The sequence below is a fragment of the Crotalus tigris genome, unplaced genomic scaffold, assembly GCF_016545835.1.
Source record: "Crotalus tigris isolate CLP2741 ecotype Arizona unplaced genomic scaffold, ASM1654583v1 scf7180000023589.2044511, whole genome shotgun sequence".
NCBI classification, from domain to species: Eukaryota; Metazoa; Chordata; class Lepidosauria; order Squamata; family Viperidae; genus Crotalus; species Crotalus tigris.
This window is the reverse complement of record NW_024100062.1, coordinates 569,778-583,784: the sequence shown is the minus strand read 5'-3', so window position 1 is coordinate 583,784 and position 14,007 is coordinate 569,778. Positions and strand designations below refer to the sequence as shown.

Genomic DNA, 14,007 nt, shown 5'->3' with positions numbered 1-14,007 from the left:
ATCAGAAGGTCTAAACAAATGAAGTCTTATTAAATCTCAGTCACCTTCTCCTCCACCTATCTTCATATTCCAGAAAACTTCCAAAATACGAACTTTATGTTGTTCTTACTTACTTCAGCCAACTAAGCTATGAGATGGAGTACTACCTCATCTTGCAAATCAGAGGACAAACAAATTATGGTGCAATGGTATCTTTGCTATAAAAAAAGAATCTAGATCCAGAGCAACGTGTAGCTTGATTCCTTTAGAAAAAGTTCACCAGAGCAGAGCACTGACCTTACAGTCTTTCGCAAATTGTCTTAATCCCAGAACACACAACAGGGCACTGAATGGGAACCCAACTACTCTGGATTAAAATTGTGATTTAGCTTCAGCATTATATGTTAACCCAACCAGTTGTGCCTTTTCGTCATGTAGACGATGCTCCCATTCAACTGTTGTAGGAGAACTGCTTTTCTGTCGCTTAATTGTAGAATTCCTGCTTCCTGGGGAATCTGTGAGATGCGAGAGGTTACAAAATTGTTCTAACAGTTTTTCTAACCGTTTCCTCATTTAGCAAGCATTTGCTCAGCAACTGTTTAAAGTTTCAATAGTAGGGTACCTCCACGATTACATTATCATAATTTGGACACTTGGCAGCCCTCCCCACTTATGATCTCAGGAGTGCTATACTCTGTCTCATATTCTGCCACCCCTTCCACCCTGCACCCACCCTCCCCCTGCACCTTACATTCCACATTGTACCCTTGCAACCCACCTCCTTGCATTCCATCATCCTGCACCACCCCCAGAAGACAGACTTTTGCTGTCTTCTTCCCCTGCTGTTGGTAAGGCATGTCTAACCTGGCTCTTCACAAGACAGCTGCTACCAGTGCAGAGCCAGCAGCTGCCTCGTGAAGGGCCAGACTAGGTGCTCCTCAACGATGGGAGGTCAGCTGAAGGTGGAAAAGTACAGGAGAGCAGAGGTGCAAGCTGACAAGAGATGGCGGCAACCAAAAGGGCAGAGATGATGGGCACATTGGTGTGTGAAGAGATTGAAGCAGAGGCAATAGTGGCAGAGCAGGAGAAGCATGAGGTCCTCATCTAACAACAGCATCTCAACCAACCTAACAATCACAACCAACCTTACCAAAGCTGCCATCCTTAAGCAGTGTGGTTACATGATATTTGTCTAGTGATTGTATCATTTAGTAGTGGAAATTCTGGTCCCAATTAGGGCCATTGAGTGCGGACTGTCTGTATCAGAAAAAGTTTGATAAGAACTCTTTATCATTGCCAGTTTTGTTGAGGACACATAAAGAGCATGGTAGAAAGTATTGCTGTTTGTATGTAGGCAAGATGTTTTACGATGGAATGATACGTTTGCAATCAAAGAAAAGATAACTGTGCATTTAAGGAATTGTTGACCATCTTTAATATCGAAATTGGTTTTGCAGTAATATCAGCATGAGTTGTAAGATACTATTTGAGGGAAAGAAAAGCTCTGTCAAATAAGGGTTATTAAAATGCAGTTGTGTTTTAAAGAGATCTTACATGGCTGAATCAGAAATCAGAGTCCTATGGCATTGAGTATAATGCCATGGATTTTACAAAAATAATGCTTTTGTGTGAGCTTTTGTTCTTAAATTCAGTAGTCAGGAAATACTGTGTGTTGCTTAGGATGTTCTTTCTCTGTTGGTTCTAGATTATACAAGTAGAGGTAGGAGAATCAGCCAAGGCTGAAATTAGAATAAACTGCAGGTCTCACCTAGCATATTGTAGCAAAATGTGTGTGTGTGTGTGTGTGTGTGTGTGTAAAGTCATTCATTTTTTAAAAAAGAAAAGAAACTAAAAGAAACTAGAGCCTATGATTGTGGTTGAGAGAAAAATTGTCCATTGGAAAGTAAAATTACAAGAGTGAGGCACTGAGGCATGGGCCCCAAACCCACAAGCTATCCTCTTACATTAAAGTGTAATAATTTATGTAGAATAAAATCACTTTTTTTTAATCTCTTGGAGTGAATGTGCAACAAAATCTTGCAGCAGTAACTACAATTGGTAATGTATCTTTCACTAATGCTTTATGTACCCTAAATAATTTTACAATTATTTTGTTTTTCCCCCACAATAAATTTTCATGAGCTATGATTATTGCAACTCATATTTAAAGGAGAAACTGGTGAAGCTGGAAAAGATTGAGTTCCCCAATTCTCCACTAAGTCACAATTAAGAATTCATTTGAATCCTAGTTCTCCTGCCCCAAGTCAGCACTTTATTTTTTTTAACTTCATTTACAATATTACAATGAAGCCCTTAACCAAAGATATCTCACTGATGTACAACATTTAAATTTAGTTAAAATTCATGTTAAAACTATGCATGCAAAGCAATAAAATACTAAAACTTTTGAAAGCAAAAAAATGCAACCCATAAAACACTTCAAAATCCTAAGATTAAAAAAAATGTTATTCATCTAAAGCTCCAGAAATTAAAGAATTTGTGTCAGTGAACATTTCTGGAAATGGTATTTTACAACTAAGGTGATACCATTAAGACAATTCTCTCCTTAGACAACTCCATCCAACAAATATAACTTAGCTGAGGAAGAGTCAAATAGATAAACAAACAAATAAATGTGTATTTTGTCTGTAGCAGGTCTCAAATAATCAGGATAGCCACTAATTGGCCTCAAAGACTTGCTGCCATCTATGGTCTACAGTTTTACAGCCCAGATATGAAAACTAGTTAAGCCATTTCCTTTGAGGCCTTAGAATCATCAATCATGATTATAAATAAATGTTCAAGAGAGACCCGCAAGGGCAAACCATAGAGATGTCTGATAGCTGGGGGGAAAAATACCTTACTCTTTCTAAATTCAAAATGGAGCATCCAGAAAGTCAGGTCCTAGGATTAATATCATGCCAAGATTCTAGTCTAGTCTAGTCTAGTCTAATCTAGTCTGCACTGTATCAGTTCCTATGTGTCAACAGGCAGACTGCTATCTTTTGCATCAGTTGTAGCTTTCAAGTCAACTTCAAAGACTAGCTCGAACAGAAAAAAATCATATTAGAGGACTACTGAAAGTTTAAGAACAACATGCTGTAAGAACTCAGCATCTGGGATACTTTGACTTAAAGACCTTTTTTTAAAAAAAAAAAAAAAGGCAGAGGGAATTGTAGGCAGGCTTTCATAATTACATTCCCCTCTTTCTACAAGAACTTGTCTCTTGTCAAGCTCCAGACAGCTGGGCACATTTGAGGTAGCAAGAACTACAAAGGTTCCAATAAGATATTTGTAATGCTGCTCTTGGAAATGGCAAGTGGAATTCCTCAGCCTCATTTCTAGTAAATCAAGGTGGAATTTCTCTGAATGACTTCAAATGCTTCTTCACCGGTTTCTTGTCACCTGGACTCAGCTCTGTTTATGAGGTAACCTGCCAATGGGTGTGCTGTCTCTTGATTGTTCATGCCTGTTTTCCTTTCCATGCCTTTCTTAGCCGTACACACTCTCTCTCATTCCCACAAAAAAGAAAAAGAAAGAAAAGGCTGGAATGATTCCTTCCCTATTATAATATTTGGGAACAACATCAAGGTGATTCTTTTCCATAAAGTTTCTGGAAAAGAAAGTAAACACAATTGCCTGGTTCTGTCTGTCTGGAGTCTGATTAGTGTGGCTTATTTAACAATCATGATTAAGCAAACAATGATTGATCATTTCATCAGCATATATACTAGCTGCCTGATTGGAATTAGTGCTAGCCAGGCACCAGGAAAGAGCTTTGGGAAGTCAGCTGCCATAGCTGCTACTGCCTGTCTGGAATGAGAAGGACCTGCATAACAAGGCTTGCAAAGGTGTGGATGCCAGGCCATTTGTCTTTGGGTTTGCAATTAGTATGGCAACTTGGTTAAAGAACAAGAGTAAAACCTAACAAGTTAACCAATCCCAGCCCTGTTGGCTACGTAGCCTGTTTTGAATAGTAGCTAAATAATAAGAGGGTCTTTTGCTGGATAGACTGAAAGATGTTAAACTTGACTGTGAGACAATATCGCATGTTTGTGCTGGCCCTTCACACTATGTAGATAGAAATTCATTCATTCTTGCCTTGGGGCCAGTGGCATAAGTACGCCTGCACACTTTCCAGAGTGCTTATATTTGCTCTTCAAGCAACTTAAGTTTCACAGAAAATTTCTCCAAACACCCATTTGGCTATTTAAAACTTATTATTTTAATCAGGAAAATCAAAGGGAAGTAGTATTTTACTCTTGCTCCTAATCACCCGCAGAGTCTTGAGAATGTGCTAGGTTGACCGTGCATTTTTTATTATTATTATTTTGGTTTCAAAAACAAAAAGACAAAGTGCTTAAACAATCCCATTGAACTGAGAGTAAAGCTAGACTGAGAACTCTGTATATATCTGTATGCTTTGTTGGACCTTTTGTCTTTATAAAAATAAATCAGTACAAGCCGGAACATTTTGTATGTTCAGCCAAGCCAGAATCAAATAAGTGATCTAGCTTGGCTCTGTGGATGCATGAATAAGCCAAGCTATAAAACCAGACTCCGTACCCTCATGGAATAAAAAAAAAAGAAAAGAAAAGAAAAATCAGTGACAAAGTTACAGTTGCTTTAGCACTTTCCCAGGCTGTTTACATGCTCAGGCTGACCTGGGCCTCAGCTCCCTGAATGTTCACACAGGGAGTTCTGCAGCTTTTTCTAAGTGTGAAAGCAGATCCCCATTTATTCTGGTTAAGAAGGAACAGAATCAGTACTGCTAAAAGGAGCAGTTAACAGAATTATGAAATTTGCAGACAACAGGAAGTACCTGTTTAGACTTCCTGTTTGCTGCACTTTTCTGTGTAGTTCAAATTAGAATATTTTAGTTTCTCCTCCTACTACATTCTGGGCCATCTACATAAATAAAAAAACAAGCTATTTATCTATAATTTCGAGGAGCTTCTTGAGAAGTGAATTATTAAGATGTGTGTGTGTGTGTGTGTGTGCCTTTCTGGTTCAGTTGCATTAGTTTTTCCCAAACAACTATCGAGTTGCATCATAATTACAGTAACTGTCAGGAGAAAAAAAGACCCATTTCATCGTTCCTCACACCCACCCCTCAAAAGGCCTAAGTAATTATGGCCGGTTAATCTTGGCTGAAGACTTAAAGGCCAAAAGGTCTCACATAGAAGATCCAGGATTGTATTTTTTTCCTTAAACATGGCAAAACCAAGAAGAATGCTTCCTGAATCCTACTTCAGTGGTTCCAATAACCTGATTAATCAATAATCACATGTTCAGAATAGCAGTATATGCTTCAAATGAAGAGGTAATCCCTGCATAGCTGGGAAATGGAAGAAATTCAGATAAAATTGGGAGTAATAGGAGACTCTGCCAGCTGCTCTGTATGTACCACTAAGTGAAATCAGTTAGGCTATAAACACTGTTAGAAACTTATTTGCTAGTAGCCACTGCGAGATCACTTTAATACAAGTTCCAGAAAAAGGAAGTCACAGCAATAAATGGAATTGAATGGAGAAGCAGGAGATATTTTTATGTGCTGGTGAAAACACAAAGAGTAAATGGCTTAAAGTGATTTATGGCTAACTTGCCAGAAGCAATTTTCAACCATGTCAATTTGTAAGACCTGAACTTATCAGTAAAGGAGTTAATAGTTCTCCTTTTAGGACAGAATCTTTAAATCAATTCAATAGGATATACTTTTAAGTAGACATGAGCAGTGAACATTCCATGCTTTGAAAATATTAGCAGTCAAATATTATATTCACTGATAATCTCTATTAAACTAGTACAATAATGGATGGGTTAAACTTCGACCAAATAAAATGGTTAAGTACTTCTGTGAGTTAATATTCAAGGCTACTATAAGTTGGATTATCCTGTTCTCTCTGGTTTCTTTTAAGCAATTCACCAAAATATCTGGGCAGTCCGTATTAATATTAGCATAAAATTTAGCAAAAATTAAAGTTAAGTTGTATCCAAAAAGTACCTCTCCTGGTAAATTAAGAAGAGGAATTTTAAAAATAGTAAAAAACATTTTTTTTTTAAAAAAAAATGAAGAGTTATTGATGCTGTGGATTGCAAAAATCTCTGCTTGTGTTGAAGTAATACAAATATGCATAGTGTTTTTCTGGCTCATACTGTGTTACTGGCTGATTTAGGTCCTTTTGGAAAGCAAAGCTAACGAAGAATGCTTAAATAAACAAACACTTTAATCAAGCAATTTTCATGATTCTCCCCCCCCCCTTTTTTTTTTCCATTTTTAAAGAAAAAGAAAAGTTGGCTAAGTCTATATATGTTTTTTTTCATCCTCGCGAAGTCAGAAGAAATACTGAAAAAAGGCAGCATTTTGTGAGAGTAGCCGCAATCCATTTTTTGTGCTGTAACTAGAATGTTGCTCTCTTGCTATTCACTTGTAGTTGTTTCTCAGTGATAAATATGCTGCAACCCTTTGCCTGTTTTCTTAGAGGAACTCCACAAATTCTGTGCAATTTTCTTCTCAGTAGGTATGCTTAAAATTATACTATTACACATGAATCTCTAGTGAAATTGCCATGAACATACGGTATTGATGATTCTGTGTCCCTTTAGATGAAGATACGGTAGGAGTACCATTGTCTGTCACTGGTGAACAGATTTCAAGTTTTTTTTTCATTGTTTCTCTGCAGACTAGTTTATTAACCAGTTACTTGATACAGGGGTGTCAAACTGCTGGCCCATGGGCCGGTTTCATCATACCAAAGCTGCGCCCACCCCATTGCCGGCAATGCAAAAAGAGTCACAATACATCGCGACACGTCACATGATGTGGCGAGTTTGACACCCGTGTATTAGAAGGACAGACACTGATCACAAGGGAATCAATGCATTTCTCAAGATTCAGTTTTCTTGAAGTTATTGTTGCTTCCAACCCGTATCAAAGAACATCATGTATAATAGACTTAGTAGACTTTTGGCTTTTTTCTGTTTGTTTTTAGGATTGCCCTCCAGAAGCCGGTGATTTTCGTACCCAGCAGTGTTCAGCACACAACGACGTCAAGTATCAGGGACAGTTTTATGAATGGCTTCCTATCCCTAATGATCCTGACAACCCATGTTCATTGAGGTGCCAGGCAAAGGAGACAAACCTTGTTGTGGAACTGGCACCTAAAGTCCTGGATGGAACCCGTTGTTACACTGAATCGCTAGACATGTGCATTAGTGGCTTGTGCCAGGTAAGGAATGCATTGTTTTGTTGTTTTTCTCTTTCTTTCAATTTACACGGTAGTCCCTGTTTAGTGACTGCCTCATTTAACAATGACTTTCAATTACAACAGGGATGAAAAAATATTTTTTTTTTTGCCAATCCTCACATTTAGGACCTTTGCTTTGTAAAGCAAAGAAACGCTGATCATCAACAATTATGGTTTCACTTAGCAGTTGCTTCACTTAACTGAATTGCGGTCACAATTATCACTAAATGAGGACTATCTGGATAAACTGATTATCATGTTTTACTCAGGTCTGCCCTCCTAATTATGTGCCATTTATTTTTCTAGTCTTTAAAGTATTCATGCCACTTCCAGAATCAGTTATATTTTTATTTCTATCATGGATTTGATGATAAGTTGCTTTTTTTTTCATTTTAACTGATAACTTTCACATTTCTTTATCCTTTATTAGGTTACTTATATTTCATATTTTTTCTGTAATGTTTTGTTCATGTAGCTCCAGTGAAATGGCAGTCATGCCCCTGATATTGGTGCGATTATGGCTTGGCCTTCTCATGACATTGCCTTCATGGCATCCCTAGCCTAAGGCAGCCTAAAGTGATATTGAACTATTCCAATGTTAAAGTAGCGTTGTTCTTTTTCACCTTGCTCAATTTTTGCTAATGAAAGAATGATAAATCTTTTTTTAAGTTGGATTTAACACTAATAGTTAATACTAGTAGTGTTAATCCTAGTATCATGCTGCATGGAAGGTCAGTTGAATCATGTTCTGCTGCTGCTTCTGACAGAGTGGGAGGAGCCTAATTTTGCCCAACTCCTGTGCCATTTTTCCTACTTGCTGCCATTTCCTTGACACTAGTTGAGGACAATCTCTCCATTCCATCTTTCCATCATCCCTGGAACCTGTCTGCAGGCTATTTTGGTGCACAGCTTTAGCACTTCTTCAGAAATAACTTAACCGATAGTCCTCACCGGTGATCTGCTTTTGGGGCAGTTTTTCAGATTAATACAACAGCCTTTCTAAGCACTTGCCTATATTCACCTATCCCCGCTCATGAAACATTAAGAACAGTTACTGGTATTAGCTTCTACTCCCAGCATATGATGTCTGCAGGAGGATAAACAAAGCCAGGTTCTTTGTTAATTTATCCAACCCTGCTTTTCTTCTGTTTGGAAAAATAGGAATTGGTAGTGAAAGTGCAGTTTATACCATCATACTTTTCTGCCCATTCATGAAGAATAACACTTAAAGACAGTCATCTTTGGAGAAAACTGACAAGAGCCTCCATTTATCCAGAATGTTTTTAAAAACTGGAGTTTTACCCATCCTCTTTCCCATTAGTATAGTATTTGGAACAAATGCATTATGGAAATGTCTACAGCTTTAGGAAGACCCTGTTACTTCTACAACATGACCATGTAGTGGAGTCTCATGTAGATCTGATATCATCAGTGAAGGTGTTCCTCAGAATTTATAGGACCCATTTCCAGATACCAGATAAAACTTATTTATTTATGTAGTAATTTTCTAAAAATCAGAACAGAAATTTTTGGCAACATGAGAGGAAGCAAGCATACTTGTACACCAGCTAAAGAAATGAAAGAACTTTTTCATTGCTTTGGAGAATGCTTGCCATAACAAAGTTTATCGGCTCCTTCACTTCAGGAAATCCTAGTTTTATAGATAATAGGGCTGTGCACATTTCGATAATGAAATGAACCTGGTTTTTTCCAGCCTTTCATGTCAGGTTGTAAAAAACTAGTGTAATATTAAATGTCATAACTTTTTAAACTCACTTGGAAGCTAAAAAGGGAGGTGAGAGATGCTAACCTTTGCAAATAAATTAGAACAAACTTTCTAGTTATTTTTGAAACATGCACAGTCCTAACTTTGGCATTTAATAAAAGGCCTATGTCCATTCCCCAATAACCCTCAGTTTTATAATTTCAGTGCAGGAAATCTAGAGGAATACTGGTATCACATTAGTACATTAGGGCAAAATTGTAGACTATACTGATTCATGGGGCACAAACTGGAACAAAACCTCTGATCTAGAAGTCTGAGCATTCTTTTCTTTCCTCCAAGGAAAATTAGTGATGATGGGTTAAAAGATGGAAAATTACTGGATCAAGGGAGGAACAGCTTACCAAGAAAAATGCAATAACATTGTGCACACACACACACACACACAAACACTCATTCATTCATTCATCTGTTTCACTTATTTAAATAAAACAAGTGGAAAAAAAATACTTGCAATTGCTTTCTCAGAAAGATACCACATCATGACAGTGAAGTATTTTCTGGAAACAAGAGGAAAATGATATGACAATGTAGAATTGTTTTTATAAATTATAAATTATTATAACTGTTTTTATCCAAATGGAGTGTAATCACTTAATATACCGACTTTATCCAAATGGAGTGTAATCACTTAATATACTTAATACATTGTGGAATTATTTCATCTAATGTTTATTTCCAAAGTTTAGGATGAATATGAATTTACCCTAGCTTTTAAAAAGCAGCTTAAGAAGCAAATACAGTATTGTTTAGGTTTTCTGAAGCTACAGCTTCAGATTTCATGGTTTTGCTCATCCATAACCCAATATAAAGCCTGACATTTTATTACCATATGAACTGAGTCTTGTTTCTGTTTCTTTGGGTTCTTTTCCCCCCTGGTTTGTTTCTCATAGTGTTCTTCTGACCTAAAGAATATCTTGATTGTTAAGAAAGATGTTTAGGCTTAATTGAATGTGATCTGTAATGGACAGCTTCATCTATCTCAGTTAATAATGAATTGAAATAGGGACCCTCTCTTTGATTTCAGGAGAAGACACGCAATGGCCTTTGGGGAAAACATATTTTGAATAGTTCAAGTCCCTTGTGAGCTGTTTTGCAATTGATTAATAAGACACCTAAGAGGATTGTATATTTAATTTGCCCTTCCCGTTTAGCCAATATGCTTTGGCTTAGCACAACATGTACATCTGGACCATTATCTAATTAGCTGAGGAACTGTTTGTCCAATCATAAAGGCTGGAAAGTCTTTACAATCCAGTTGTAGGACGCACCTTTCTGAGAAAATATTTCCACAGACACATGCTAATAAATAATAACCTTCATGACAACATATGTTTTTATATTCATGTCTTTGAGAATAGGGAGGAATGGAACAAAACATTCCATTCCATTGTTCTGATATCTCTTAACATGATGACCCAAATGATGAAATGTGGATTTGATATGTCTTTTGTGTTATGATGTGATGTTGTACAGAATTATAGAATGGAGTTTACATCATGAAGCACATTTTATAATTTCTCTCTCTCTCTCTCTCACACACACACACACACACACAGAGTGCTTTTTTCTAAAAAAAAAAAAAAGGTGCCAGAACTCACACACGTCATACAACGCACCTTGCCTACCTATAAGGTTCCATCCAAAAAAGGTGCCGGAACTCCGTTTTGGGTGTTCTATGAGAAAAAAAGCCCTGCATACACATAAACATTGGGTGCCTATATTACATTAACCAAAACCTAGAATGCTGGCTATAGTGGGGACTGTGTACTTTGCACCTACTGTCATATATACCAGCCGCCCCCAACCTTTCTGGCTTTCTAGACTGGCATCGGCAGCAATGGAATGGGGGATGGTTTCGCACAAGCAGCAGGGGTGTGCTTGTGCGTGCAGCTCCATTTGCACAAGCATCAGGTGTGTGCACTTGCCACTTGCATAAATGGAGCTTCACACACAAGCACATGTGCTCGCCGTTTGCACAAGTGGAGGTGCATCTGTGAGCAGGCTCGCCCACCACTTGCACAGCCTGGTTCCAAGTGGGCCTCAGCCCGGGGGTTGGGAACCCCTGATATATACCATTAAGTCTAATTATATACAGAGGAGGCTGCATCTCTCATTTGGTATTTCCAATAATGGGCTCAGGTTTGTGGGAGAAATGGTAGAGAGAATAATTAGACTCTGAAAGGGAGATGAAGTAAGACTTTGGTGCTTGTGTCATTAGGGAAAATCAAAACTAGGTTGTTGTTGTTTTTTTTACATGGATTGTGGCCCTGGTATAAACTAACTACAAGATTTAATGCCAGGTTCATGCCAAAGTTTGCTTGTTTAAGGTGGCCAGACACTAAGCAACGGTTTGCTTACTTTTAGGAGCTGGTCTGTGTATTGAAGCAACAAAAAAACTAATAGAAAAACTAGCCTACCCACAAGCCCCAATTTTAGTTCAGGTTCAAGTGAACTGGTCCAGAGCAAAAAAGGGTTCAAAAAGCAAGCTATCATGAGAATATGTTAGATCTGGGAGTTGTGCAAAGATATGTTTGAAGAGTATAGATCCTGCTGGCCCCTGCCAACCCCTGCCAGTGCATAGATTTGCTGACAACGGCCTTTTATCAAAAGTGTAAGTTTATCAAAAGTATCCTCAGTTAACTTCTTGCAGATATGTGGATACTGAGTTGGTTCTTGCATTGGGTCAAGTTCTTTCCTAGTTAAAAACGCAATATTTTCTAATGGAAAACCAGATTCCTAGCCAGGAAGAATCATAAAAGGAAAATTCACACACACCAAGACCCAATGGTTTTCCTTTTCCTCTCTTCGTCCTGGCCTGCATCCCTACTGCAAGATTATGGCATCTGAGCACCACTACTAGGAAAGCACAACATATTTAAAAGCTAAATGCTTTTTGGCTTGTGCATGCCTGTGTGATTCTGTCAGGCAAGCAGGAAGGATGTTGAAGGATGATCAGAAGAAGATGGAAACCCCAAATGATTCCCATATCCTGAAGCACTTGGTGCTTTGAGCCAGTCTCACAACGTTGTGCAAAAAAAAAAAAAAGTCATGGCTCTTTTGCCACACAGCTCAGCCAAACCTCAAAAGCATTCACTGATCTGTTTGGAGTGAAGAAATACCAAGTTCCTTTCTCGTTAATTTGTATTGGATGTTTATTTTGGGCCAGTGGGAGTCTTGTACATTCCCTTAGAAAAAAATGGTACTTTGCCTTCTAGAAGGGATAAGAATAAATTGCCAAGGTATTTAATATAAGCTGCTAGAGATTTAAGCAAAGTTGTTACTTCGTTTTTCTACTGCTCTTCTTTTTCAGCTATCTAATCTAATATGTCCTTGTTAGATCATTTTTGAATCAATATTTTCAGTTTGTAAGTTTATCTTTCTGCACATTAGGAACCCACTAAGGTTCTACTTGTTATAGAAATGGCTAGTAGAAATAATCCTTGACGTATAACCACAATGAGCCCAAAATTTCTCTTGCTAAGCAGAACTGTTAAGTGAGTTTTACCCCATTTTACATCCTTTCTTCCCACAGTTGTTAAGTGAATCACTGCAGTTGTTAGGTTAGTAACACGGTTGTTAAAGGAGCCTGGCTTCCCCATTGACTTTGCTTGTCAGAAGGTTGCAAAAGGTGATCACATGACCCCGGGACACTGCAGTGGTCATAAATATGAGCCGGTTGCCAAGCGCCCAAATTTTGATCACATGACCATGGGGATGCTGCAAAGGTCATAAGCCAGGAAAATGGTCATAAATCACTTTTTTCAGTGCCATTGTAACTTTGAACAGCACTGAAATGAATGGTTGTAAGTTGAGGATTATCTATACCTTATGTCCTGGAGAAATCAGTCTGAACTTTCTCATACTTTTGCTTTTTTCCTTGTTATTGTTGTTAATTGCAAAGTCATGTCCAACCCATTGCGACCCCATGGATAACGTTCCTCCAGACCTTCCTGTCCTCTACCATCTTCTGGAGTCCATTTAATCTCACTCCTACTGCTTCAGTGACTCCATCCAGCCACCTCATTCTCTGTCATCCCCTTCTTCTATTGCCCTCAATCTTTCCCAGCATTAGGCTCTTCTCCAGTGAGTCCTTCCTTCTCATTAGGTGGCCAAAGTATTTGAGTTTCAACTTCAGGATCTGGCCTTCTAAAGAGCAGTCGGGGTGGATTGCTTCTAGGACTGACCGGTTTGAACGCCTTGCAGTCCAAGGGACTCGCAGGAGTCTTCTCCAGCACCATAGTTCAAAGGCCTCAATTCTTTAGTGTTCAGCCTTTCTTATGGTCCAACTTTCACAGCCATACATTGTAACTGGGAAAACCATGGCCTTGACTAAACGCACTTTTGTTAGCAGGGTGATGTCTCTGCTTTTTAGTATGCTGTCTAGATTTGCCATAGCTTTCTTCCCCAGAAGCAAGCGTCTTTTAATTTCTTGGCTGCAGTCCCCATCTGAGGTGATCTTGGAGCCCAGGAAAATAAAATCTGTCACTACCTCCATTTCTTCCCCATCTATTTGCCAGGAATTGAGAGAGCCGGATGCCATTTTGGTTTTCTTAATGTTGAGATTCAAGCCAACTGTTGCACTCTCCTTCTTCACCCGCATCAAGAGGCTCTTTAGTTCCTCTTCACTTTCTGCCATTAGAGTGGTATCATCTGCATATCTTAAGTTGTTGATATTTCTCCCGGCAATCTTAATTCCACGTCATTTCCTCAGGATCATCTCCACTGATTTCCATACCTGGTATGATTCCAGGATTACATTTATGCTCAAATTACAGCAGCAAAATCTCCCCAAAATATAAATTTTTCATAGGGATAAAATTGCAATCCCTAAATATAATATTTATATTTTAAGCAAAAACTTCCAGAAAATGCTCAAGGTGATTTACCTTGTCAAGAGATCTATTGATAATGCCAGCAATGGCGCAGAATAGGATTAGGTAATGGGAAATGTTTTTAAAAGATATGCAATATAAACTGGGTTTTTTTGATCAAAGT

The 14,007-nt window shown here is 38.2% G+C and overlaps 1 protein-coding gene across 3 annotated transcripts in view; it reads left to right on the top strand.

Annotated features, from left to right (window-relative positions):
* Nucleotides 1-14,007, top strand: part of ADAMTSL1 (ADAMTS like 1) — a 495,749-nt gene that overhangs the window by 300,027 nt on the left and 181,715 nt on the right. For all 3 annotated transcript variants that reach the window (XM_039319408.1, XM_039319407.1, XM_039319410.1), the window contains one exon: nt 6,972-7,208. In XM_039319408.1, coding sequence (XP_039175342.1) covers nt 6,972-7,208 — 237 coding nt within the window. The remainder of the gene's footprint in view (nt 1-6,971; nt 7,209-14,007) is intronic.